This window comes from Oryzias latipes, chromosome 11 (genome assembly GCF_053564925.1).
Source record: "Oryzias latipes strain Hd-rR chromosome 11, Olatipes_Hd-rR_3.1".
In the NCBI taxonomy this organism is placed as follows: domain Eukaryota; kingdom Metazoa; phylum Chordata; class Actinopteri; order Beloniformes; family Adrianichthyidae; genus Oryzias; species Oryzias latipes.
Genome location: NC_136247.1, coordinates 15,220,001 through 15,247,781, shown reverse-complemented (window position 1 = coordinate 15,247,781; position 27,781 = coordinate 15,220,001). Strand labels below are relative to the sequence as shown.

At 42.3% G+C, this 27,781-nt stretch overlaps 2 protein-coding genes across 3 annotated transcripts in view; one reads left to right on the top strand and one right to left on the bottom strand.

Moving 5' to 3' along the window:
* Positions 1 to 121: 121 nt before the first annotated feature.
* Positions 122 to 25,945, bottom strand: LOC101157228 (SH3 domain-binding protein 5). Its single transcript, XM_004074034.5, has 9 exons — positions 25,547 to 25,945; positions 25,150 to 25,212; positions 17,883 to 18,011; positions 9,592 to 9,756; positions 9,385 to 9,515; positions 9,092 to 9,134; positions 2,836 to 3,052; positions 2,401 to 2,745; positions 122 to 945 (listed from the first exon to the last, which is right to left on the bottom strand). Exons 1-9 carry the CDS (start codon positions 25,622 to 25,624, stop codon positions 794 to 796), a joined length of 1,323 nt encoding a protein of 440 aa, XP_004074082.1. The 5' UTR covers positions 25,625 to 25,945; the 3' UTR covers positions 122 to 793.
* Positions 25,946 to 27,441: 1,496 nt separating this feature from the next.
* The window catches only part of mturn (maturin, neural progenitor differentiation regulator homolog (Xenopus)), a 10,981-nt gene continuing 10,641 nt past the window's right edge, over positions 27,442 to 27,781 (top strand). Inside the window, exon 1 of one of the 2 annotated variants that reach the window (XM_023959903.2) lies at positions 27,442 to 27,545. The gene's annotated coding sequence lies outside the window, so the exon portion shown is untranslated. Of the gene's footprint in view, positions 27,546 to 27,727 lie in introns of those variants that run through there. The other variant, XM_078954886.1, reaches the window with a different exon arrangement.

Here is a 27,781-nt window from a genome sequence, read left to right as displayed (position 1 = left end):
TTCATCATTAATTAAACAGTCGATTTTGAGTTCTAAAGAAAAACACCAGAACCCCTTGGGTTCTGCAAGAGCAAAGCTCACATCATGAAGCTAATGTGTCAAAGGAACAGAGGCTGAAAACTTACAGGAACATTTTTATTGCTTATTTTGTTCTAAACAAACACAACAGTAACCACAAAAAAACACTTCAAATACAAGAATACATGAATATAAATATATATCTGTTCTACACAGTAATATCTGAGCTGTCAAAAATTCACTTACTCAAGGCAATCATTCACTCAGACAAGCAGCTTGAACTTTGGCACGTTTGCTCAAACTTTCATTCAGTCCGTCTCAACCGGGACGGGTCCAGTTTGAAGCCCGAGTTCTGCTGGAACCATTTCTAATCTCCTTCCCAATGCGTTCTGCTTTGAAGTAACTCCAGCAGGTAAGCATGGACGGAAGTTCTCAAGTTAGACCACTGACAGACTGTCCCTGGAGAGCAGAAGCTGACTGTTTTCAGCAAACACAGAAGCTTCTTAATCCATTTTTTTGTTAAAGGATGGGTCAGAAAATGCCATGTAATGCCCTCCAACAAGATCCCCACCAAAACTCTTAGAACGAAGGTTTCTTCTGGTTATAATGTCCACGGTTTTACAGTTTACTGTTGTAAACAACACAAGAGCACCTTTCATGTGACAACACAGATGTTTACACAACACAAAGACTGAGGGTCATGAGACTGTGGCTCGATGGGACTCCGTCCCAAACACTTATAGATGCAGTCAGGGTTTGAGGAGGAAGGCTCGGATCAGATACTGTTCAGCAGCAGGATGCTGCTGGTGGAGCTGGCCGGGTCAGAGTAAGGCGGATGCTCATCCTCCGAATCCTCTTGGTTTTGAGCTACATTTAACTTGTTCAAACCGGCCTGTATTGTGGCCTCGGCTCCCTCTGCTCTGTCACCTGAAACACATCAACACCAGTCAGAGCCGTTTCGTATGCTGCAAAAGCCTGCAGCTGCTGCTGAAAGTCTTCAGCTGCAAATTCACAAGACATCTTTGGAACTGCAAGAAGAAAAGGATTTGAGTTTCAGACTCAAAACATCAAGAGGTACACCAAAATCTTTTTCCATCATTTTTTTTAATCACTTTTTAGTTCCTCCAGGATGTTGAGACGTCATGATGGCACCAATTTCCACAAATTCAACCAAATCCTGCACATTTGTCTCAACACAGAAACTGCAACTTTGGCCAAAAGTTCTCATTTTGAACTTATTTTAAAATCAAACTGTCGGCAATAATTAGGTTTTGAGACTTAAATATAAACATCATCATTCTAATCAATCAAACATGCCCCTACGCCAGTGTTTTAACATATTCACTTCCTCGTTATGGTGATATTTGGGTAATGAGGTCTCAACAAAAATCACATCTAAAGATGGTGCTCAACAGTTTGAATTAATTGTGTGTGTGAAGTTACTGCGTGTGTGTACGTGTGTGTGTATGTATCATCTATATATTCATTGAGTGTGAATTAACTGTGTGTGTGAGAACAACCAAGTACATCACAGTGGACAACACACATGATGTCAGCAAAAACTGATCAACCATCATTTCCGTCCAATGTGTGGAAACGCTTTGAACATGTGACTTTACAGTGTGCTAGAATGTTCTGAAATTGTTCCCTTTGGATTCTTTGGATGTGGAAAAACAACAGTGGTCTGAACTTTAGGAAACTAAAATGTGAATGGATTTACCATTCATTGTTGTTTCAAGAAATCTTGGAAACTTCAGCTGTACTGTTTAGTACCCACTTATTTATCTCTGTTAAAGTTTTGGATAAAGATGTCCTGAATCTCAAAGAATTGGATTATTCAAAAGAACTAAGATCAACTATGAGTCAAATTGTTGTTAAAAGGAATCGTTGCACCTCTAGTTTTAGTGCTCTCCAGAAATGTCATTTTCCATGTTTAACCGTTTATTGCAAGACACTTAGAGGATGGAAAATAAATAAAATAGTTATATTTTTAATATAAGATTTTGAATAAAATAATTACAGTTGCGTCATGATTATTTTGTTTCTGCTATAGTTTGTTTAAGCCTTGTAGATTTGAAAGTTTTCAGATTCTTTGGGTGTTGTGGTACGGGTTCACAGCTGTCTGTTACTGTGTGATCACAGACTGTGTGATCAGGGTGTGAAGGTTCAACTTCTCCTTCATTCTCTTCACACAGCTTCACAATATTTTTAGCAAAGGTTTTTCAGGTGATTTCTTTTTTCATTATCAGGCTGTGATGTGTTGATTATTTTACATTTGGGTCATTAGATGTGAAACTGCACTTTTAGGCTCCTAAAATGAACAATTTGATCTTTGGGAACATTTTAAGCTCCTCAAGCATCAACTGTTGTTCCCGCACACACCTCTCTCCTGGTCGCAGTCCGGTGAGGAAGCTCCACTGCATCGGCTGCGTGGACCCAAGAGAGGTGAGGCGTGTCCAGAACCGTACACCAAATCGGGGCTGTGAGAGCTGCAGTGGCTCTCCACCTCCGCACCTCCAGGACAGGATGAGGGGGGAGAGGAGGACTGGTCGGAGCAGGGAGGGCAGTACAAAATGTGGTTGAGGGGGGTAGAGGCAGAGGTGGAGGGACGGGAGCACAACGAAGAAGAAGGCGAGGAGGGCGGGGTTTGGTGTGAAGAAGAGGTGTGAAAGTCTGCCTCCTCCTCTGAGCTGTGACTGCATTCCTCCTCGATGGACACCGACACCACTGAAACACAGACATGCCCGTTAAAGGTGGAGGCACCAACTCAGACCCACAAGAAGGCCAACGAGGGTGGACGTAGCTCCTCAGACTTACTGGACAGGCCGTCAGATTCCATTGGGAAGTTGGAGATGTCCTCGTTCCCATCGTCGCCCTCCGCCCCGACGCCTTGCTCCCTGGTTCCCATGGCGAGGGACCGGCGCTGGGCGTGGATTTCCTCTGAGATGCTTTCCAAGTTGCGCAGCGCCATGCGGTACTCTGCCTTGGCAACCACCAGTTTGGCCTGACGCTCGTCCACGTGGCGCTTCAGTTGCTATGAAAAGTCCCAAAACATTCGAGTGAAACAACATTAAGACGTTGTCATACCATGACATAGGAAGGCCATGTAAGAATGATATCAAAATCACTTATTTCAACTTATATAACCCTTCGTTTTATACTTGATACACACATTTCAGAGACTTATTAGAATGATCCCAATTTTTCCTTAAAACCCATTGGATAAAACGTGGGCCGTGTTTTCTGCCGTGTTTCATTATGTCCAGACGGATGTTACAGTATTATGGGACATCGCTGATAGGATGATTAAGTTTGCAGTTAACTGACTTGGATATTGATAAATCATGTAATAAAATGGATATAGTATAACGGGGTGGGATCATATAAGTTCGCTTCCTTCCACTCCCTTTCAAGCAATATTTATTAATATGTCTAATTATCTTAAGTTTGATTAGTTACTGTATGAATGTATAACTGATGATTACATTGCTGTTGTGTATAATTTCTACTTAATTGCTTGAAATGACGATTTATCGTATTTCGGGCAGATACTCGCTGCAGTGTTTTTCAGGTAAATACCCTAGGGCGGTTCAGTTAATTAACTCACCTGCTCAGCGTCCTATTTAAGCCAGGTGCGCAGTTGTTCATTCTTTCTTACCTTCAGCGCTCATTCTTCGCCGGTCTCCGAGCCCGCGGGTCTCCGTCTCTTTCGGCATCTTGCTGTGTTCCCCCGTCCTTCGGATGGATGATCCCCATCTTTCTGATGTGGGGTTTTCGTTTCGCCGCGTCTGCTCTCCTTAATTTCTCCTCCGATCCGCGGGCGGCTGACGGCGCACGGCGCGTTCGTTTCGCCGCGGTCGCGTGCATCCGCAATGGGTGTGCTTTCCGCGATGTTCGGGATGTCCGTGCCCCCCGATCAGGAGTAGTCCGGGTCTTCTCGTCTGCCGTGGTCACCCCAATTGTCCACGGTGAGCGTCATGCGGTACTTTTCCCGTGTAGTTTTCTATGGCTGCGTCTCACTTCCTGTTTACTTCGGTGACGTCACGCCCCTAAGGACCCTGGGAATTGTGGTTTTGACTCCGGGTCCTTCATGATGCACTTCTGATTCCTTTTCTGCTGCGTAGTTCTGCGTCGTCCGGTTGTTTTTTCAGGGGTTGTGGGGTCCTTTCTGTGGTTGTGAAGGCTGGCAGTCCTCGTTTGGACAGGTTTCTCATGCTGGCTGAATTTATCGTGGCTTTTGGCATTTGTTTTCTGTTGCTGTTTTGTTCTTTGGGAGCTGTGTGTAAATCTTATCTTTAATTTGATGATGGCTTTATTATTATGGCGGTTCTTCTGTTTGTTTTCTTCGTTGTTGTAGCTGCTGGTTAGTTAGAATGTGAATCAGTGTCTCTTGGACCCGTCTCTGCTCTGTGGACATTTTTCCCTATGATTGGTCTCTCTTATGCAGCGTCTATGGCTCATTTTATTCACTCAGCGATCCTCGTTCATTGCCCCCGCACATTCTGCATCTGGTTCTGCTCCGCCTGTTTTTCCCCGCTCTGTGTACCCCAGTGGGTCCTGCCCTGTCCTCAGGGACTTGCGTCGGCCGCATTAGTGAGTGTTTCGGTCTCGTCGCGGCCTTGTTTTCTCGGCTGGACAGTTAATTTGTTATTCTCTCTCTAGTTTGGTTGGAGGTTTGTGGGTTCTATGTGATGGATTCTTCCGGGGCATCGTTTTCAAAGCCGCCACTGAGGGTGGCCCCTGGGAAGTGTTCAGGTTGATGTGACTTGATCTGGACCTGTTAGCGCCTCGCAGTTCATCTTCTGGGCATCAGTGGCCTAATTCCCAATGCGCCTTCAGGATTAGTATATGTTTTCTTCAGCTCCCCATGCTGTCTCCACGATTTTCCTCCGAACGCGATATAAGGCTGAGGATGACTGTCACTGATGGTCTCACTGTTCTGCCTCTATGCCTCTCAGTGGCGTCTCTTGGCCTTCAGTTGGCGCTCGAGGTGTTTGCCGGTTTACCTTTCCGTTGTCGTGGCAGTCCTCATAAAATCGACTTTATCGCCCTGTACTGGATATTTGTAGGCGATGGGTGCCCTTCATTTTGCATGTTATTGATGATTTCTTGGTGGCCAACTTTCCTCTGTATCCCTGGTCTTTTGAATCTCTGTGGAAAAACTTTATTTTCAAAATTGGGTTTCCACGTTATCTATAATGTACGGTCCTCCACCCGTCCGGATTTATTTTTCTTCTATAGATTTGGGTGGTTCATTGACGTTTGTCTCTCCCCGTTATGTCATCTCTAGCTTTTGTGCAGCATGTCGTTTATTCAAATTCTGGTTGGATATAATTCGTCAATGATTGGGCCACCTGACATTTGCTGTAGCTTTGGTCCTATGGTCATCCGTTCATTTTGTGTTTTTGTTCTGGGTAGTTCGATCCTGGGCCACGTGTTCCTGTTCTGGATTTTCATGTTTTGCGTTTGATCTTTCCCTCTCTATGCCTGGAGTGGTTTTGTGATACCTGTTGTGTCTTCAGGCTCCCTCCACTTGTTCTCCTGAGTCTGCGCCTTCTGGTTTGGGGGAAAAGGATTTAAGAAGAGTGGTTTGTGTTTGTCCGGCCGCCAGAATCTACAGCTCTGATGGTTCTTAAGGGGTCGTCCGGTTATTTCATCCTTGGAGATTATATTAAGGCTGTTTCAATATTGAATGATAGTATTGTGTCATCGGTTGACTTGGTTAATGTTTAAATAACACCTTGAGCAACTTCTACCCTGACCATAGGAAATATATCACTTGCGCTCTCAAGCTTAGTTCAAGAGTTAAATCTTGTGTCCACAAGTCAGTCTTCTATCTGCCTTGTTTAAGCAGATGACACTCTGCTAGATGCATCCCCATTTAGAGGTTTGTTATACTCCGCCTCTAAATGCTTAAGGTTCAGTCTAGCAAAAATACTATCAAAACCTATGATCCCTCATGGCTCTCAAGTTCTCTTTTGCAGTATCCAGTCGCCCTTGGCTAATTAAAAAATTTGAGAACCACTAATATCAAATACAAGGCATCAAATCCAGCCGAGCTGTAATCCTCTGCTACGTGGGATGTTGACCTTCCTCATCTACAAATCTCCTTGGCTACTCTTCCCATCTACTACTCCTCGATGGCCTCCTGAAGGTGCGTCCCTCTGAAACTGTCAAAGGTTACTTTTCTCATCATTGGAATATATAAAAAATTGGTGTTAAGATTTCGTGCAGGTCATATATTTCACTATCATTTCACTGTTGGAATTTGTAATTATGGTGGTTTCTAGGGTGCGATAAATCCACAATGGGTCTTTACCTTAACTATCTACTAAATTTCACTTTCTCAGATTTGTTTTTTTTTAAAGCACTGTTATTTAATTTATCTCAATCATTTTGAAACTGATCAGTTTCTGGGTTATTTATATATTCTTGTCAAGACTAATACTGCTTTGTTTTATCTATGCATCGTATCCTGAGCCTGGAAACCCCTACGCCCCGATCAGCTTCTCCGTTTCTAGGAAATGATGTCACCCATGCATTCCTTGATCTGGTGCTGCAACGATGACTGCTCGACGTACCTATTGCTGCACTGAAAGTGACGGGGCGTTGGACCTCCTCTGCATTCCAATGACACTTCTGACTGAATTAATTAATCAATGTCAACCGCAGAATGAATGTAAATTCTTCGATTATAGATGTTAAAAGAAAATTATAGCCAGGTGGAAGCCTCAAAATTTGGGTTGCTCTAAGTTGTATCATAGTATGCGCGGAGCTCGAATCTGGTTCTTAAGCTCATTTGTTTGTAGTATGCCAATGAAGCATAGTAAATATGGGCGTTGAACTCGTTCTTAATATTGGGATGGAACCTCATTTATATGGATGTTCCTTGAGCGCTTATAATTGGTATGCCAAATGGAGAAAATTATGGCTATTAAGCTCGTTCGTGGTACTGTCGTTGGGAGCTTCGAAATAATGGATGTTACTTAAGCGCGTGTATATATAGTTGCCAAAATGGAAGAGTTTATGGCCATCAAACTTGTTCTTAGTTTAATAGAAGTTTGAATAATGGCTGTTAAGCATGTCATACGCCATCGGAAGCTTTGGATTGGATGTTAAGTTAGTGTATCATACGGGTTGTTTGGCGGTTTAAATTATAGTTCTGCACAGCGTTTTGCGGAAGTGAGCTTACGTTCTAAGATCAGGTATAAGTAATTTTATGTTGGCTCCCCTTTTATTTCTTTCCCTCTCTCTTTCAGATAGTATGTTCCTCTAGTGGTTTCCACGAACGGGAGCGACCCTACGGTCAATGGTGCCGGGTCACACATAGCAGATCCACTAGATAGCATGTCCCCTTCGTGGCGCTGTACTCGAACGGGGCGGCCCAACGGAGAATGGTGCCGGGTCACACATAGCAGATCCACTAGATAGCATGTCCCCTTCGTGGCGCTGTACTCGAACGGGGGCGGCCCAACGGTCAATGGTGCCGGGTCACACATAGCAAATCCACTAGATAGCATGTTCCCTTCGTGGCGCTGTACTCGAACGGGGGCGGCCCAACGGTCAATGGTGCCGGGTCACACATAGTAGATCCACTAGTTAGCATGTTCCCTTCGTGGCGCTGTACTCGAACGGGGGCGGCCCAAACGGTCAATGGTGCCGGGTCACACATAGCAGATCCACTAGATAGCATGTTCCCTTCGTGGCGCTGTACTCGAACGGGGGCGGCCCAAACGGTCAATGGTGCCGGGTCACACATAGCAAATCCACTAGATAGCATGTTCCCTTCGTGGCGCTGTACTCGAACGGGGGCGGCCCAAACGGTCAATGGTGCCGGGTCACACATAGCAGTCATACTGGGAAATGAAATGAAAATGGAATGCTGCCGAAAACACACCCCATTTTATTACACACTGATTATACATTCACACTTTTCTTCTTCTGGATGATTTTAGTGTTGGGGGTTTTGTTACCCGAAAGTTTTATGGAAATTTTATGGAATTTTATGGAAGTTTTATGGAATTGAACGGAGCCTTATGCCAAACGAAAATATGTGAATGCCAACTTAAAGAATGTGGAAAAATGTCAAATAAATATTTCTTACTGCAAGAGTTGTCTGACTGAAATGACGATTTATCGTATTTCGGGCAGATACTCGCTGCAGTGTTTTTCAGGTAAATACCCTAGGGCGGTTCAGTTAATTAACTCACCTGCTCAGCGTCCTATTTAAGCCAGGTGCGCAGTTGTTCATTCTTTCTTACCTTCAGCGCTCATTCTTCGCCCCACCCTCCTCCCCGGCTTCCACCTGTGGGCTCCGTAAAGGGGGGTTTTGTTACCCGAAAGTTTTATGGAAATTTTATGGAATTTTATGGAAGTTTTATGGAATTGAACGGAGCCTTATGCCAAACGAAAATATGTGAATGCCAACTTAAAGAATGTGGAAAAATGTCAAATAAATATTTCTTACTGCAAGAGTTGTCTGACTGAAATGAACCATTTCAAATCAAAAAATTCAAATCAAAGTTATGTGACATAAAGTGATACTGGATATCATCATCCAAATCAGCAACATCCCATAATAACTTCTTTCCCGACTTCTCATTTTGTTTCGTTTTTCTATTTTGTTTTCTGGAATTTTTTTTGTCAATTTTTTACGTTTTATTTTCTGAAATGTTGTTTTGCTTTCTAAAATGTAAAGCTGTTTTTTTTAACATTTGTTTTACTATTTTAATTGTCGTAATCGTTTTCAATGTTTTTGCGTTAAGTGATTAGTTGATGTGATTTGCACTTCAGAGCCACCGTACATTACTTATCTGTCGTTATTCTTTTTTTAAATGATGACTTGTGTTGAAAAAATGAAAAACTGCTGATAATTAATTCTTGATAAAAAAAAGTCACACCATGTTAAAAAAAGGGTGGATCAAGTTTAAGACAGTGGGTAAATAAGGTGGAATTTTAGTAACACTCGTCAATATTTGGATGTGCCACAAACCTGAAAATGAAGGCTTCATAAGTAAGAAGACATTTGGATGATGGATTTAAGTCTGTAAAATCATGCTTTTTTCCCACATACCTCCAGCTGTAGATAATACTTGGCTTTCAGTTCAAAATAGGGTCTGCAGGGGGAGAAAGAGAAGAAGGGGTGAGAGGGGGATGGGGAGAAACAGCGGGAGGAGGACCACTCCTTCAGTGAACATTCCTTGGCTCTTACAATAGAAGCCCACCCCAACACTACTTGAACATCAGGAGAACATCTGGACTGCATCAGAGAACATGAATGTAACCCCTGTTTCTCAACCCTCCTGGCGCATTAAGAGGCTCAGGCAGGGCGGGGCTCCACCCGCTCAGTCAGAGTGAAGCACCAACCTGGATTTGTTGATGGAGCGCTTCAGTTTCTTCTCCAGCTGCTTCATGTGGCCGATGCAGGCGTTGTAGTTGGCCGCCGTTTTCCTGTGTTCTGCCTCGCTGCGTGTTCTGGCTTGCTCCGCCTCCATCACCTGAAGACATCCACAAAGGAGGTGACTTTAACGGAGGTTCCCTTTCCTGCGCTGCCCGTCCGCATTTCCTCCTCACCCTCTGTGTGGCATGGTTGAGCATTTCCTGCCAGGCAGAGTCAAACTGGCGGGTGTCCTCCTCCAGGAGCCTCTCTTCGGCTAGAGCAATGGTCTCCTTGGCTGCTCGCAGGATCTCCACGGCCCGCTGGAACTCCTGAGTGGCCTGTTGGGCTTCAATCTGAGCCTGCAGCCCAGACAGACAGGATAGCCATCATTTATTGCAGGAAAATGACAGAAAAGCAAGAAATCCAGTGATCTTTTAATTACCATGATGCTATTTTTAGCCACAATGGAAGAAACCTGTGGAAACCTTTTAAATTACAACAGAATTTGATGTTCTGATCTCTGCAAACTGTCAAAGGTTCCTGTGCTTCCTTTATTCTTCCACCGTGTTAGTGATTGTTCTGGGTCGAGGGAGAGGAGGAATTTCAAAGAAGGCAAACAAAGAAAATGTGTCCTCATTCTTATTTACAGCCACGTAAACAGCAGATACATATGATCCCCCCCATAAAAATGAACTATAATTGTAAGGAGACAGATTAATAAAAGGGCACAAAAAATGTAAAACATTTCAAAGCCCAAAAGTGTCAGTTTTATTTTTCTGTTATCGTACAAAATATCTGCTCTGGCGCAATGAAAACATACATTTAAAGAATAAAAGTGATTTTTAGGTTGAATTGAGTCACTGTGATAGTTTTTTGCTTCTCAGCTTTAATCACAAATGATCTGTTTTCGCTTTGGTTTCTTTCTCGTGACTGCAAAGAATTCTGGGATCAGATATTGTCTCTTTTTTCAGAAAGGACGGTTCAGCATTTAATGAAGGAAACCTCCTTTCCTTTCTGAATGGCAAAATTCAAAGGCCAAAGGAATCATTTGAGACGCTTCACTCCAAAACAATCCTTCCTCCTCAAAAGGAAGAATCTGGAAACAAATCCTCAGTGTGAGAGACATGTTACTTCCCACCTGAAGGTGACTAATATTCTAATGTGTCACACTGTAGTAAAGATAAATGGAAGTATTCAGCATTGACTGAAATAACGGTCTTAACAGAGATCAGAGAATTTGTAGCATTATTTCAAACCAAGATGATGGAGACACAAAACAGACCGAATAAGCCTTTTCCGGAGTCGTTAAAGCTGACAAGATGACAGCGTAAGCTGCAGTTTGATTAAATCCCCATGTGGTCACTAAGTGTTCTTGTAATATGTAACCTATTTCCTCGAATGGTTGATCCAGAGTGACAGCCTCAGAAGAGCTAAGAAGATCTGGCATCACACGCGTAGGACCGCCGACCCAGCGGACAAACGGAAGCATTGTCTGTGAGGGAATCCGACATGCTGTCTGCTCGCCCGTCCTGCAGCCCACAGCCGGTCAGTCAAAGAAGGAATTATTGGACCCACGTACAGAACTCCAACAGGCGTGAGTCAGCTGACAGGCTCAACGCCGGCTCCAAATATTACCAGAAGCTCTGGCCGGATGTTCATGTGTCGGATGAAAGTGATTGGGGAAGATCACTCTTTTAAATTCTCAAAAATAAAACAAAAAAATCTTAAATGTAGTTTACACCCAAATGTCTTAAAGTCCCTATTCGATCACCTTTTGATCTTTTGTCAAAATGTTCACAGTGGTCTATCTTTTTATAACTATTCTGGTTTCAGACAGAATTTTAAAAACCTGTGTCGTTTTCTAGGACATAGTTTCTGCAGAACGGCAGAAACCCTTCCCGTCAACCATAACTGAGAGTTTTCTGTTTACACACTCTCCTGCTAGCTTACCGCCCCTCACAACCCCAAGCCAACATTACTGATGCACTAAAAATGTTGAGCAATATCAGAGTTACCCAGCCGTACAGTTTTGATCCAGATTCCAGTTCAGACAAAGAAAACAAAAACGTAAATGGATCTATTTGTCTGCAAGTGGATGCATCAGAATGGAGCGGAGCCGGGAGACTGTGGCCCACTGGTTGTAGTTTGTACATAACAACTACAGGCTTTACAGCATTTTTTCATCTGCTCCTGACTCACAACTACTTAACCCTTGTGCTATCCTAGGCACTTTAACGTTGGGAGTTGGGTCATCTAGACCCATTAGACAGTGCGCTGAACCTTTTTTCTTCAATGATTTGTGATCTTCACTGGTGTCCATGGATTACATGAAATCTTTCCACCTTTATCCACCTTTGTCATGGTAGGGAGAACACGTCAATGTAAGGGTGGGGTCATCTAAGGTAGCACAAGGGTTAAGTAAAGAAATCTTAAATGCGATTTTAATCTTAATTTTCTGTATAAATATCCCCCATCTTGAGAAAAATGCTACAAGAACACGTTATAATAACCAGAAACAATTGGAATGGATCTTTAAAGACACTGTCAGTTATCCAATGAAATTCTTTTGCTTGCTAGTCTGCTTTGACTGTGAGCCTCAATGGAAACAAAGATGTTTATTGAGTTTTTCTGACAACTGGATTATTGTTGCAGCTAAAAAAGCCATTTGAGCTCAAACCAGAGATAAAACTACATACAGTTTCAGCACTGAAGCCATTTACTAAATGTTGTTTTAGCTGATTTACCAACTGATCAGATAGACCTCTGCCTGGACTTTCAGTCTACAACTTGTCACTGACGAGTGTTAATTTCAGAACCTTCAAAATAAAACTCCATCGTGATAGACTCAATCTATCTATTTAATTATCGTTTTATCGTCCGGCCCTACCTGGAAATTTTTCTTTTAGGGACAAGAAGTCACGAGAGAAAATATTTAAGACCCTTTCATCATGATCTAAGACCGCTGACTGCTGCATAAGGCCTTTTTTTATTGTGCTATCCTAGGCACTTTAACATTGGGAGTTGGGTCATCTAGACCCACTAAACAGTGCGCTGAACCTTTTTTTCTTCAATGATTTGTTAACCTCACTGGTGTCCATGGATTACATGAAATCTTTCCACCTTTATCCACCTTTGTGGATAAAGGTGGAAGATGTAACCTGTATCCTAATATCATCAATAAGCAGAGACATTTAGCATTTAACTTACATATTAGGTTCTGAAGAAAATTTGATTTAGACAGTTCATCATGATCATCATCATCATCATCATTTATTTATTTATTCATTTATAAAGAACCTTCCACCATCAGCCAAGGAGACCCAATGTGCTGTACACATGGCAAACAAAACATACAAAACTCAAAAGCATTAACCAACTTCATCATCGTAAAGACATAAATAAAATAAAACAAAAAGCATAAAACCAAATTAAACCATTGTAAAGGCATAAGTAGAAAAGAATAAAAAGCATTAAACCAATTTGAAAGAGACTTAAAACCAGGGCTAGGTTGATGCTAAAACACTGAAATGGAGGAAGAATTCTTTATTAAAACTCTCCAAGAACGTGACCTCTCTAATCGCCGGTGGCAACATATTCCATAGTTTAGGAGTCAACACAGCAAACGCACGGTCCCCCTGAAACTTACGTTTTGTTCTGGGAACCATTAACACAAGCTGGTCAGTGGAACGTTAGGACTTTAGGGGGGAATATTTTAAAAGCAGACTATAGGTAAGAAGGTGCCATACCTGCCAGGGACTTAAAAGTAAGGACCAAAATTTTAATAAAAATCAAATATTGTCCTGTTTTTAGCAACTTTATAAACTTTGGTTGTTTCTGCAAAAGAAAGTTTCTGTAAAATACCCCTATCCTCCGGCTTCTCCCTAGCCCTTTAATTGTTGTGGCATGTGAAGTGATAGAGGTGTCCGAAATTGTTTTTTTAAGGGTAGAGCGAAGGGACTTTGAGTTCTGTATCCCTCTGCTGGGAGGGTGCTCTGCGTCCCGCTGTGCCACGGAGGAGAAATACATTTTTTCACGTGGGTGTGCTCTGAATGACAGAAGTTTACATTTAAATGTAAGTAATTAGTTGTTGTTTGACCGTGACTTTTTAAAGTTACAGAATCGATATTGTTATGTCATTTTCCAAGCGCTGGCAGCTACGCATTAATGTAGATAACCGGTGAATATTGACAACATCATCGAGTGTTAGCGTCGTCCAAATTTGAAGACACTATTTTTCCATAACTCTCCGTTTGGGGGGATAAATGTAGGGGTAGGGAGAAGCAGTAGGGAAAGGAGAAGTATTCCTATTCGGCCTTTGACTCAACCTTTTATTCCTCATTTCCTGTCCCTGAACCGCTGCACTGGGCCCAACCTCGGCGACGCACAGAACCTGACTTTAAACAATGGTCACCGAAGGCGGTACTGACAGTTATGCTGACACTGCGATGTTGTCTCTTCCTGGTAATTTCAAGCAAGCTTTGCTTGTTCAGGAAAATCTCAACATTTGGTGCAAGCCAGGCCTCCAAAGTTTACTTGCTACATGTATGTACAGAGTACAACAATGAAAAAAAGTAACCAATAAACCCAAAAATATTCACTTTTTCATATTGAATTAGCATTTTTTTTGCATTTTTTTTACAGACAGCTTAGCTGAGTCAGTCTAAGATGAGTGTAACTGATGCATCACCGACACAGGAAATGGCTGTTGAGTGAACTTTCTTGTTCCTCTGGTTTATCGTTGGATTCTCTTTTTTCAATAAACTATTGTAATCCCAGATTTAAATGTTTTTGAATCTAAACAACTTTTTACACATTTTACAATGCGTTCCAAATGACTATGCAAATTTTATCTCAGTGTCAAAAAGATAAAATTCTTTGTTTTTTAACTAAACTCACGGGTGATATTGAATCTACTACTAAAACTACTAAAAAGGACGTTCCACATTATTAAGCAGACCAACGTTTTCAAGCAATTTGGAAAACAAAAAATCATATTTAACATATGTAACAAAATCACATTCATGCATGACAGAGCACCATCTTATGCTGCAAGGAATACTTCTCCATCATTGGCTGCTATAGGCATAAAAGGACACACTGATGGTGTGGCCCCCATCCTCCCTTGACCTCAACCCTATTGAGAACATTTGGAGAATTCTCAAGCCAAATTTCTTTGGGCCTTGTAGGTAGAAAAGCGCTGTATAAGTATACACCATTCACCATTTACCATCAATGGGGACCTCCAAGCATGTTTTCTCCGGGGACTCTGGCTTCCTCCCACCGTCCAAAAACGTACTTCATAGGTTAATTGGTTAATCTAAATATTCCATAGGTGTGAATGTGAGAGTGAATGGGTGTGTATGATTCTGGCCGTGCGACAGACTGGCGAACAGTCAAGGGGTGTACCCTGCCTTTGCCCATAAGTGGCCGGGATAGGCTATGGCAGCTCTGTGACCCAGAAAGGGATAAACGGAAGAAGATGAATGAAGGTATGTGATTCAGTATTGCAAAGCAGTACTAAAGACAATAAGTGCCAAACTGTGGCCTTGTTTCAGTTTTTCCAACAATAAACACTGCAGAAAGCAGCCAGACTTCAAGGCCCCGCCCCTGCATGAATGTCTGCTCAGGGTTGTCAGAGTGGAGCAAATAAAACCACTTGAGGAACTTCTGGAAGCCTCACTGTGACCCAATTCTTGCTGTTGCTGGAAAAACAGACAGCGCTGATGGATATTTAAAGAGGAGGAGCCAGGTCAGCAAATCATGTGACCACTAGGTGGCTTATTACTCAAGCTGTGTATTAAGATGTGAAAGGGAAACTTCACAAATAAATAAAACACTGAACACAGTGTTTAAAAAAAAAAAAACAGTCTGGTTTTGAATCACTTTTTTCATCTTTGGATTTAAATTTTAGGGGGAATATTTATAAAATGTTTTATATTTGAGATGACAAATGTGGGCGTTGTCTTGTTGATAGACGCACTGGGGATTTCTCGGCCTTTAGGCTTTTCAACTCATTGTATTCTTTGACTGTACCTGACAACTGGACTGAGTGAGTGTGACGTCACCGATAACTTCCAGCTCCAACCAAATAAAGTCAATCCAGTTACCACTGTTTCACAATACAGACGGTTATTCTGACCAATAGAATGATGGAGTAGTAACTATTTATTTCTCAATAGAAAGGATTTGATAGGATTTTGTGGGTACTTCTGTTTGAAATGCCATGGGGGAGGGGGTCACTCAGTCCAGTTCCTATATCATTCAATTGTGTTTCAGGCTTCCTGCTGACATTCCGCTGATTAATCCAGGCTTCAGATTATGGCAGAACTCTTAATTCTCAATGTTAGACAGATGCTTCTGCTTGAGGTCATGGAGTCTGAATCTCCTCAAACTGGGTCAAACATCAAATATTAATCATTCATACATAAATAACAATCAGACACTTCACCAGCAAAACTAAAAGCCTTTGTTTGCTTACTTTAGAAAGGTTTGGGGCCTGCCTTTAATTTATGGTTCAAGTTACTGTATTCTAAACCCACTGCAAGGATTCCCACTAACTCCTAAATATCAAGTCCCTTTAACCTGTACCAAGACATCCGTCAGGGCTGCCCTTGGAGCCCTATACCCTGCAATCTAGTGATAGAACCTCTTGCTATTGCACTTCGCAGCTGTAAAGACCTTTCTGGTATTAGGAGAAGAGGTATGGAGCACAGGGTCTCCTTATATGTAAACGACCTGTTGTTCTATGTCTCCAACCCAGCTCAGTCTTTTCCCTCTGCCCTGGCATTGCTCAGTCACCCTGGCGATTTTTCAGGCTATAAGGTGAATATTAGTAAGAGTGAGCTCCTTCTGGTTAACGAAGCAGCAAAAAGCCTAGACTTCCATAGTTTCACTCTGAAAGTCGAGCGCAGTAGGTTCACTTACCTTGGAGTCACAGTTACCAAAAATATAAAGATTTATTCAAAGAAAATTGTGCAGTCTTTTAAACAGGATCAAACTGATAGTCCGGCAGTGGTCTTCCCTAGCAATGTCTTTAGTTTGACGAGTGAACTCTGTTAAAATGGTTTTACTGCCTAAACTTCTGTATCTTTTTCAAACTCTACCAATATGCATAACTGGCTCCGTTTTTCAGCAACAACTAGACTTTCTTATATCCTCCTATATTTGACCTTGTCTAAATAAAATCTACCTCCAAAGATCTAAAATAGAAGGGGGGCTTGCCCTGCCGAATTTTCGCTTCTATTACTGGACATCCAACTTAAGAAATATTGTGAATTGGTCTTTCTACCATTACCACTCAGACTGTCCTGACTGGATACCACTCGAGCTTTACCAGGACAACTATCTCTCTCCTCTGACCTTTGTTGGCTCTGGTTTGCCTTTAAGTTGTATTGCATCTCTTAACAACCCTGTAGTTAAACACACACTGAAGATATGGTCCCAGTTTAGAAAACAGTTTGGCCTTTACAGTTTCTCTATTTGGAGTCCTATTGCTATAAATCACCTTTTTAAGCCATCTACAATAGATCCAGGCTTCCTGCGATGGCACCACAGCGGTATCACTCGCTTTAAAGATCTATTTATAGATGATACCTTGGCTTTATTTGTACAACTGAAAGAGAAATTTGATCTTTTAAACTTAGATTTTTTTCACCATCTTCAAGTACGTCATTTCTTTGTTTCACAACTAGCAAAATTCTTAACCACTACAGAAACAGAAATTTTTATTTTTATGTTTAGTTAACTTCAGAGGGGGTGATGGGGCGTCTTATAATGTGCGTGTATGTGTGTGGGATGGGGAAGGGCGTTTTATAGTGTGTGTATGTGTGGGGTGGGGGGTGTCATATACTGTGGCCGCATACCCCTGTGAAACTGGGTCGTTGCGCTCAGTACCCCATGCCCTTACGCCTTTCCTTTGGAAAAAAGCCACATTGTCCTCCTGCAACACGACACAGGCAGAGACACTCACATGCACATGCTACCCTAATCCAGAGGCTATTTCAGTTCAGCTCTGACGTCCAAATGTCAGCCTTTGAGATGTGACTCACAAACTACGTCTTATACTTCAGCTTCAACAAACCAGACGACAAAGACTGAAAGCAGCTGCAGGAACAGTGAGGGAGGTTCTCTGTTCCATCTGTTCCTTTTTGTTGCATCTTTCCATGTGTCCAGCTGCAGATGGAACAGAGAACCTCCCTCTCTGTTCCATCTGCAGCTGGACACATGGAAAGGTGGCACAAAAAGGATAAGAACCTGAAATATGATGGGAACCCAGGAGACATAAACATGTCCCACCCCGCAGGAGTCGGACGCGCACCTCATTTATATTTAGATGACACGTGGCTGCTCCCTTTAAGTAGATACAGGGGGAGCTCTTCAAACTTCTCACTGCTAATCCTCTCTAAGCCTGACCTAACAGTGTCTGTTTGCCCAACTCATTGTCACACCAGCACATTTATGTGTCTGTCTATGTGTGAGTGTGTACCTGTCTAGCCACTTTGCGAGCTTCCCAGTAGGGCTTAGACTCCTCCACAGCTCGTCCGATCTTCTTCATCACGTCGTCCAGTTTCAGCGTTGCTTCAGCCAACACCAGGCGAAACCTCTGGCGGAAGTCCTGCTCACACACAGATGTGCAAAAAACGCACCTTCAGACTTCAACCAATGAGGCGGGCTTAATTGCAGTGGATCCAACATGATTGTCTGACAGACTGTAGGATTTCCAGAAGAGGAACTCTGAGGCCTCAGAAACTGTGTATTCATTCTGAATTAAAGCTTCTAATTCAAGGCGGCAAATTTTCACGATTTTAACATAAAAGCATTAGTCAGGAAGATTTCCCAAACTCCTGTCACCGTATTGATTAACTCCAGAACCATCAGAAAAGGGATTCTGCTTCTTCAAAACACTATTGTGACTAAAACAAAACACTGATTTAAACAACAGGTTATTCCTAATGGATTGCCTAAAATTGAGATGAACTTTGGTCTCTAAGTCTTTGATTTGACTTAGAGACCAAAGTTCATCTTAATTTTTGGCAAAAATGTCTTTGGAGTTTTAAAACTGCAACCTTATTTCAGTAGATGCCACAAATGCTGTTGAATTAATGATATATGTGTCTACTCCAGCTGCTAAGAACAAAATGCAGTGTTTTGATGTTTAAAGTTCCACTCTGATCACCTTTGGATCTTTTGTAAAAGTGGTCTTTAAATTATGATTGTGTCGTTTTTAGCTAAAAAAAAAAAATAATAATTTTAGCTAAGTTTCTGCAGAGCAGCAGGAATTTGTTAGAAATTCATGTCTGAGTTGTGGGCTTAACTGTGGGCGTGGCGTAAGTTTGCGCAGACTTCCCATCATCCCTTTGTTTACATTCTCTCCCTCTAGCTTACAGCCCCTCACAACCCTAAGATAACATTAGTGGTTCAACAAAAATGGGGAGCAATTTTGGATTTGATCCAGATTCCAGCTTGGACGAGAAAAACAAAGACATTTATAGATCTATTTGTCTGACAGTGGAGAATAGGAATGAAGCGGAGTAGGGAGCTTGTGGCCTGAACAGTTTATTTTCTATGTCACATGTGGGTTCTTTTTTAAACCGAATCTTTTTTCGTGTGCTCCTGATTCCAATATCAATATAGAAATAATCCAAATAGCAATTCCAGAATCAGAACAATGCTATAAGAACATGTTAAAAACACCCAAAACCCCATTTTCATCAGAATGGGTCTTTAAGTCGATTGAGGCAGTTTTCTACATGTCTGACTGTTTACCACTAGAGCTGCATCAAACCACTTCTGCTCCTAACAAACCTTAATTTAGCATCTACATGAAAGCAAAAACAGAGGTGAAACTTTCTTTCATTTCTGGAAATACATTGAGGCACTTCATTAAACTTCATTGTTTTACATGAGCAAAAACGTCCAGATAAAAGCTTGCTAGAAAGAAAAGGCTCATCAAGTGACCACTACTAAATTAGGACCCAATAAAGACTGATTTATGTGTGAAACGCCACAGCTTCACCACAAACTGCAGCTTTTTTTTTAATTCATGACATCACAGTTTGATAAACTTTTTATTTAACTAAACTTTTCTTTTATCAACTTTTTATTTTACGTCTGAGATTGAAAGTTTCCAAATTATGCGGCAAAAAATAAAAAGAGTGATGGAAAAAAACAGCTAATTTTAAAAGATTTTTGAAATGATAAAGTACCGGTAATAAAACTTCAACAAAAAGGAGAAATTATTCAAAATCCAAATTAAAAGCAACTTGTAAGACTAAGTCTACACATGACAGGAGAAGCCTGGTTTTGTTGGGCCTGATTTCTTAGACCGTAATACCAGGGTAGCAGCTTGACAGCCTAAAGCGGATCATTAGCAGATTTTTTTTTTGGATCATTAGCAGATGACCACTTTAGTTTTTCATAGTAAGATCTGCCGGGCCTCCTGTTTGCTACGCCTGTCATCACACATGCAAATCAGGATACAACCAAGCTACATTTCAGATCAGGGGCTTCAGCAGCAGCACCTGCATCCTGTCCGGAGCTCTGACGGCGCCGAAAATGAGAGATTGGCGAGGCAGAAGGGGGTGGGTGCTGCAGGAAGCACGCTTCCTGTGACATCATTGCGTTTCCTAACTTTTTAATCTTGCACAGAGAAGGTGACGCAGCACAGAATCCAAGAAGCAAATCCTGCAAAAACCCTGCCAGCAGAATTTCTGCTGGATTACGTGCTTCTGCAGAGTCCATGAGCGCGACCTTCATCTCACTGCTCGGACCTTTAGCGGATCTACCGAGTTTCGTCCTCAGTCAAGTCCACAATCTGAGGTTCCTCCTGAGAACTGCACTCTTTATGTCCTTGATCTGTTTGAATCTTCTGACACAACAAAACACAACACAACAAACCATTGCATAAAGTGTTTATGTACACAAATATCTTTTTTAATGTATAAACTGATATTTACAGAGATACGCATGCATGGTTTTAGAGCAACTTCTAATATGAGTTTATAAAATGTGCTTTTTTTCAGCCGTCATGACTCAAGTCACCTGGATCTGCCTCTGTCAGGAGTGGCTTCCAAAAATCTCTAATGCCATTTTTGATAGCCAGAGTCTTGAGAGATCATTTCAAATTTTTGGCACCTCGTGGCAGATGGATTTTATTTTTTCTTACAAAATTGCATTAAAAAAAATCAACAAACCATGCCTTATCAGCATCTCCTTATTAATCCTCTCTGTGCTAAGCTGTCTGTAAGGCTGAGTCATTCAGCTGCAGATAAGCAGAGGCTTCTGGTTCTGATCCTCTCTTGAACTGATGTGAGCTTCGTTGTTGGAAAAGATTATTTTATGTGTTGTAAAGTTAACTGATCATTTCTCTGAAACTCCGCCCACTTTTGTTTAGCCAACAGTTAGCTTTCAATCCTCAAAGAGCATAAATCATATGTCCTTTTCAAGCTAAATATATTACTAAAATGTTATTTATTTACAGTAAGCATGAACTAAAAGTCAACTTTTGAATTTATTGTGTTTGGCTTTGTTTTTTATCATTGTTTTAAATTTTTGATAATCATTTACAAGGTTTACAATCTTGGAACAGCAAACATACAAATTATGGGAGTAAATCTTAATCAAATTGCTTAAGTGTTGCAGTGTTGGTCACAAAATTGAAATGACGTAATATTTGCACCTGCGCAGACTTATCGGGTAGCCGTTACAGACCGAGTAGCGACGGTAGCTCCATGGAGGGAAATTCCATGATGGAAGCCACAGAAAGGGTGGAGAAAAGACTGGAACGAGACCCAACCCTGCCTGAAAGAACCAACCTGATACCAGAACACGTCTGTGGTCTTCTGGGCATGAACCTGAACACCATCTATTTTCTATCTTGAACTTCTACAGTTGATCCAGTCAAATTTCTGTCCCACTCCATTTCTATATCTCCTTAAAACAACGCTTCACGTGGACTTCTGAAGCTGAAATAGCTTTCTAAAGACTCAAAACCATATTGACCTGTGCTCATGTCCCCTGTCTTTCACCTTTTCAACTTGCTGGATACATTTTGGGGTCCCAGGGTCCCAAGGCTGCTTTTGGGTTGAAGGCAGGGTACAGCCCTGGACAGGTTGCTAGTCTGTCACAAGGCCACACAATCGCTCCCACACACACACAACCAGGGACGATTTTAGATGAACCAATTAACACGGGAAGCATATTTTAGGCCTGTGGGAGGAGGCCAGAGTGCCCAGAGAAAACCAACACATGCACAGGGAGAACATCTCTAACTCCAGATAAAAAGAAACCAGCTGAGAGTTGAACGAGGGACATCTCGTCGTAAGGAATAACCACAGCACCACTTTGCAGCCCTTCACTCTCTTTCAGATGAAGCAAACCATTATGGTGGATGCTATAAACCAGGGAGTTGAAGCCACCTTGTCCCAAAGTTCTGTGTCTGACAGAAAAGAGCATCTGTTATCCTCTGCACAACAAAACCATGATGTCTGTGAAATGAAACTTCCAGTAATCAAGCTAGCACTGGAGAAGCAGCACCACAAGCTGGACGGAGTAGAGCAGCAGGGGTGCTCAATTTCTTTTATCCGTTAGCAAATATGTCACTTTATTGACATCAAGAATGGCCAATCAAACATCCTCTAAAACATACGTTTAAAGACACTGAGTATGCATTATTTTTGCCACCGGAAAGCCGGCAGCAGCTCCACTGCGCGCCAAGTCCTCTGCGGAGGACTTTCCGGGCCCATGCTTGGAAGCGAGACCGAGACGCCCCATCTGACAGTCGTCCACAATTGTTGTTTTTTCAAAAGGGTGCATTTCATGCCTTTTCCCAAGTTCTCATCCTCCCAAACAAACAAACAAAAAAAAAACATTGAGATCCTTCTGACCAAACCCATTGTTTCAGAAAGAGGTCACCAGTCCTGCCTTCTATCGAAGTTATGGTTACCGTGTCTCCGGCGTTCCGTCTGCAGTCTAAAAGCCTACCAGAGATGTTAATCCAGCAGTTGGGCACTAGTCTCTTTCTTGTGTTCTTGGTACCCCTCCTCATGGTCATGTGTGGTTAGGTGGGCCAAACATATCCTCAACCATGCCTTCTTCAGTCATTGGCCATGGACCGTTTGAAGTAGTGCATGGATTCCTTCCAACACTTTTTGACTCCCAGGAAGGTTTGGTTTTATTTACCTTCTGTTCAAACAGAACCTGTCTTTTCTTTCCCTGGGCTTGGTGGAAGGTTCACTAGGTTCTGCTCTGGAGTTCTACAGGAAGAATGCTGATTGCAGAAGGCAGGTTCCTCCACACTGCAGGGTGAGCCAGGAGGCCTAACTTATCTCAAAGGTTATTAGCTCAGTGGCTGTTTGTCTACCCAGAACGCTCAGGGTCAATTTCTGTATCCACTTAGTCAAGTGTGTCCAGTCCTCTGATTTAATTTCCTCCTTCAGACCCTCACCTGCCCAGTTCACTGGCAGGGACCGTATCTACACAGTCTGATCTCTCCATCAATCGTAAGACATGGTCTGTAGTATTTGTGAACTGGAAGAGCTACTGTTCCAAAAAACATGCTGGCTACTGGCCTGTTACTTCCTGGAGCCCATCCTGATCTTAGAATTCCATGTCACCAACCTGATCACCATATGGTGCCGGTCTGTGGCGGAGGAGGGCTTCTAACAGGATTTTGGCTCCACATCCCTTTTTTTGGCCCTCCTGGTTTCCCATCCACTGAACATGTTTGTGCTGTTCACTTGGTCAGTCTTTCAATTCGTTGTTGGTCTTCCACATGTTTGAACCCTTCAAGCGAGTAAAGTCTATACAACATTCTCTCTGTTTTGGCCACGTTTCAGCCCCCAACCAAGCCTCTGCATCTGGCCCTGTTCTCTTCTTTGGATTATTGTTACCAGTTTTTTTTTTTTTGATTAAAAAAATTTAATTTCCCTTTGGATTTTTTGCCACATGTCACTTCTTTGTCTTCCTTTTTAGAAAAATCCCCACACCCACTTTGATTAACCTTTTACTTCTTTTCCAGTGTGGCCCGTCACCACCCCTCACCCATTCTGGTGTCAGCCTAAGCTTATGTAAACAAGACCTCAAGAAAGATTGATTTCTCTCTAGTTAACCCTCCCTGTACTCACCGGAAATGTTAACCTGGTCTACCTAAACCGCAGTCACAGGAGGACTCGGTCATGCTGGCGTTTCCTCTGCTGCTGCTGTGAGTTGTTGTCAACTTCGACCGAGAATTTCATTATTAAATCTTTAACCAACACTCCAAAATCTGAGTCTGCCTGTGCTTTGTCAATCTTACCCTTCACTACATCCAGAAGAAACTGAAAGAGAGAAGCAGAGCAATGTGATCCATGCTATCCAAAGCAGTTTAGAGTGCTCTGTTCTGTGCCTTATGGAGGCTGCTACCCCCCCCCCCCCCACACACACACACACCACCCAAAAAGAACCACAACATCAGGCCAGGACCTGATGTGGACAGCTCAGTTGTCCACCGGGAAGCTGGCTACTCAGCCCACTGAGTGTCCACTTAATAAGCCAAGGTGGGCAAACACAGGTGGGGCCACCATGGAAACTGTGGACAAACCTATCTGAGGCCCACATTGTCTACCCAATTTTTGATTAATTATCATTATAATACATTAAAAAAGCTCTAAACATTGATTTTGCATGACATAGACCCTTTGCAGTGGCTCAGGCGGTTGAGGGGGTCGTACAATGATCGAAGGGTCAGCGGTTCGATCCCCGCTCCCCCCAGCCAACTGTTGTTGTGTCCTTGGGTAAGACACTTCACCCTCCTTGCCTCCAGTGTGGCTCCACTGGTGTGTGAATGTGTATGAATGCCCCGGTGATGGTCAGAGGGGCCGTAGGCGCGAACTGGCAGCCACGCCTCTGTCAGTCTGCCCCAGGGCAGCTGTGGCTACACCAGTAGATTACCATCACCAAGTATGAATGAGGAGTGAATGAATGATGGACACACTGTAAGCGCTTTGAGTGACTTGAAAAGCGCAGATAAATCCAATCCATTACTATTATTTAATTAACTTTTTTTCCTACCTCTGAAAAACATCAAGAACCTCCATCATCTGTTGGAACTAAAGAACTTGAGCAACCAAATGTCTTCCAGGTCAATTCTACATTATTTTTCCATGCTGCATTCTGACGGGTAAAGCTAACCAGAAGCTACAATAGCTGAAAAAAACACACACAGGGGATCATGGCTCATCAAAGCTGTTTCTTTGTGGTGCTCTTCTTATCCCAGCTCTGTTTGGGAGCTTTGGACGTGGGAGCAACTCTAATGAAAAGCAGAATCCTGTGGTCTGGCTCTGGAATGCACCAACATAGAACACACACATGACAAGAAAACTCCTTTCAATTTGTGAACATGTGGTTTTGGAGCCAGATTTTTTTGGACTTTAAAACATTGTTGTTGTTTTTTTGCAGGAAGCGTAAACTATTTTGGAGAAATGACAGGCATGATTCCGGTGTTGGAAGGAAATCTAATTTTACACCACTTGGTTTGACTCCACAGTGAAGCATGTCATCTTTCCAAGTTTTCCTCCAGAAGCTCATAATCTGACATTTTAGTGAGACCTGTCTGAAACATTTTTACCCTGCAGTCTGGAAAAAGATCTTCCAACCAAGCAGGAAGCAAAAATAACCAAATATAGAAGGTAAAAAAGGAAGTGCTATCATCAGACAAAAACCCAGCAGGGGATTTTTGGTGATGAGAATATTAACTGGTGCTCATTTGTTTTTACCTCCAGTTCGCTCTCCCAGCGGTTGATGTCATCTGTGGACTGGTTCAGCTTCTCCAGCTCTCCCTGTTTACAGAAAACAGCCAGTGAGAGAAGCAGAACTTTGCCTCAATCAGATACAGTCTGTGTGACTCCTGTTGACCAAATTAAAGGCACGCTGTTCTGTGCGCGTGCGTGCATGCGTGCGCAGAGCCCCGAAGCAACAAATACTCCCCCAATTTCTTCTCTTGAAACTGCAGCTCAGTTTAATTTGAAGCCTCCTGCATTCAGATACTTGTTGATGGTTAGTTGAATTCTTTTACGCAGCAATCCTCCCATCCGAGAGTTGTGTTTTTAAACCCGTTTCCCTCTGCGTCTGCTTCCTCCGCATCTCTATTTGGTCCCACAGACAGAACCTCACCTGAATCCTGGGATCCACTTCTTCTTCCTCCTCTGCACACTGGGACTCATCCTCACATTTATTCCCATTTGTTTCCATTCTATATTCGACTAAGCTCCTGGGGGGCAAAAGTGTCCACGCTGGAAACAAAAGTGCGACCCCCGGAGGGGTTGAACGGCGGGGGTGTCCAGCAGCGAGCCGCCCTGTTTAAAACCTTTAAGCAGAGCGCATCGCGTCCCTCAGGCTTTCCGATGGGCTATGGCGTCAGCAGCGGCTGCAGCGGCTGCCTTGTCCTGTAGCTGGAAGGTCCGCCGCACAGAAAACAGTGAGAGCCATTTAACCTCAAGGACCGACAGCGGACGAACTGTGGAGAAAAACGACCGGGAGGTGCCGCTTCTGGTCTGGGCCTTCAAAATAAAAGCCCAAGAGCCATCTGGCATGTAACATATGTTAGAGAAGATTATAATAATAAAAAGAAATCACCTTCTTATAAAGAAATCATCATGATCTACGGAATAGGAGCTAAAACTCATCCAAATGGCCAAACACAGACATTTTAGTAAGTTGGAGGCCAAATAATTTATGTATGTTTTAGCAAATGTGAAAAATATGAACTGGTGTTGTGCTGCTGACAGTCATGGAAGAAAGTGTTTCTTCTGTTGGTCTTTTTCTTCACCCACATACTTGGAAAATGTGGCCTCCAAACATCCATTTCCTAAACCCACTCCAGTCCCACTCGGGTCACTTGGTTGCTGGAGCCTATCCAGCTACTGGAGGAAGAAATGGAGGGTTCAACCTGGAAAGTTCTGCAGTTAATCACAGGCCAGAAAGGCATAAGAGACAGAATTAGACAAAAGATCACATTCAGGACAATGTAGTGTCATCAATTAACCTTTGAAATCTTTTTTTGGGTTGCAGGAAGTAACTGGAAGAAGCCCACACATGCACAAGGAGAACATGCAAACTCCACACAGAAGGGCCCATTTAAACAAGGGGCTTTCCTCACTGTGAGGTGAAAGTGCTAAGCACTGTTCCATCGTGCAGAGTAAATTTAGGATTTTTTTTATATAGTGATGGCAAACAACATGCATTTTAATTGCAGTAATTGGTTGATTATAAATTAGGCAAAAAGTCCTAGAATAAGAAACTGCATAGGGACATTTTACTAATGTTTTGTAATGCATTAAGTAAGGGTGAATATAAATATCAATTCACTGCTAATTAATCCGTTAAATAAAACACTTAGTAATGCAAAGTGATTCTAGGATAATTATGACTTAATTAACATTAATAAAGGGGCCTTCATTGTACTGAAACATTTATGTATTTTTGGACCTACTATTTCAGGCTGCCAACGCTTGTGCTGCTCCAATCTTATCCAGGAATTATTTGGATTTTGTGATGGACTCATAAACCTTGTGGAACCCTAATATTTCTGCCACAGTGGTTCATGGGAATTTTCAAAATATAAATTAAATACAGATTACATTCGTGCAGAATTTGGAAGAAAACGAAGATGTTCATTGATCTACTCGTCCACTAGTTGATGCATCAGAATAGAGCGGATTTTAGTTTCTACATCACAGCTTTATCCAACTGTATTTTTTCGTCTGTTCCACAACGATTTGAATAAAAAAATACTCAGATTTTAAGCAATTTTAAGCTTTATTCTATGTAATATATGTTCTCCATCATCAGAAAAATGTCACAAGAACAATTAAAAAAGCAAAAAAATTGGAGTGGATTTTTAAAAGGACAGCAAAAATTGTAGAATAAATTGAGTCGGATACATTAATTTAACACACATTTAGAGACTGGGGCTAATTTGTGCAGAACAGGAATCTAAACATAACAGGTTGGAATTACTTTTAAATTGGTCAGTTTTCCGCCCTGGACCCCCCCCCCCCTCTTATTTTGAAATGAGCCATTTCCGGACACTTTTTCAGCTTGCAGGAGCTTCAGCTCAGGAGCTTTTGCAGCTTCCACTCGCCATCTGGTGGCTCCCGGGAGCATCTGGGGGGTAATTTTTAATATTACCTACAATCATAATCCCCCTATATTTACATTTACCATTATTTTTTGGTTTGCAACTTCATTTAATTAAAAAATAACGAGGTTTCAGTATGCAATGACGGAAACTTAAACGCCGGGGGAAAATGGCGCAGATGTGCCTGAAACCTTTGACCTGAGAGGACGCAACTTGAACAATCTGGAGCCTCTTTAAAAGTGAGCTGTGATTTGAAGTGCGCGTTTTGC

Coding starts and splice junctions, on each gene's coding strand:
- LOC101157228 (XM_004074034.5), bottom strand. CDS start 25,624: ATGGAAACAAATGGGAATAAATGTGAGGATGAGTCCCAGTGTGCAGAG. Junction 9,516..9,591: donor TCAACCATGCCACACAGAGG/GTGAGGAGGAAA, acceptor GGATGTCTTCAG/GTGATGGAGGCGGAGCAAGC. Junction 3,053..9,091: donor AGTATTATCTACAGCTGGAG/GTATGTGGGAAA, acceptor GACTTTTCATAG/CAACTGAAGCGCCACGTGGA.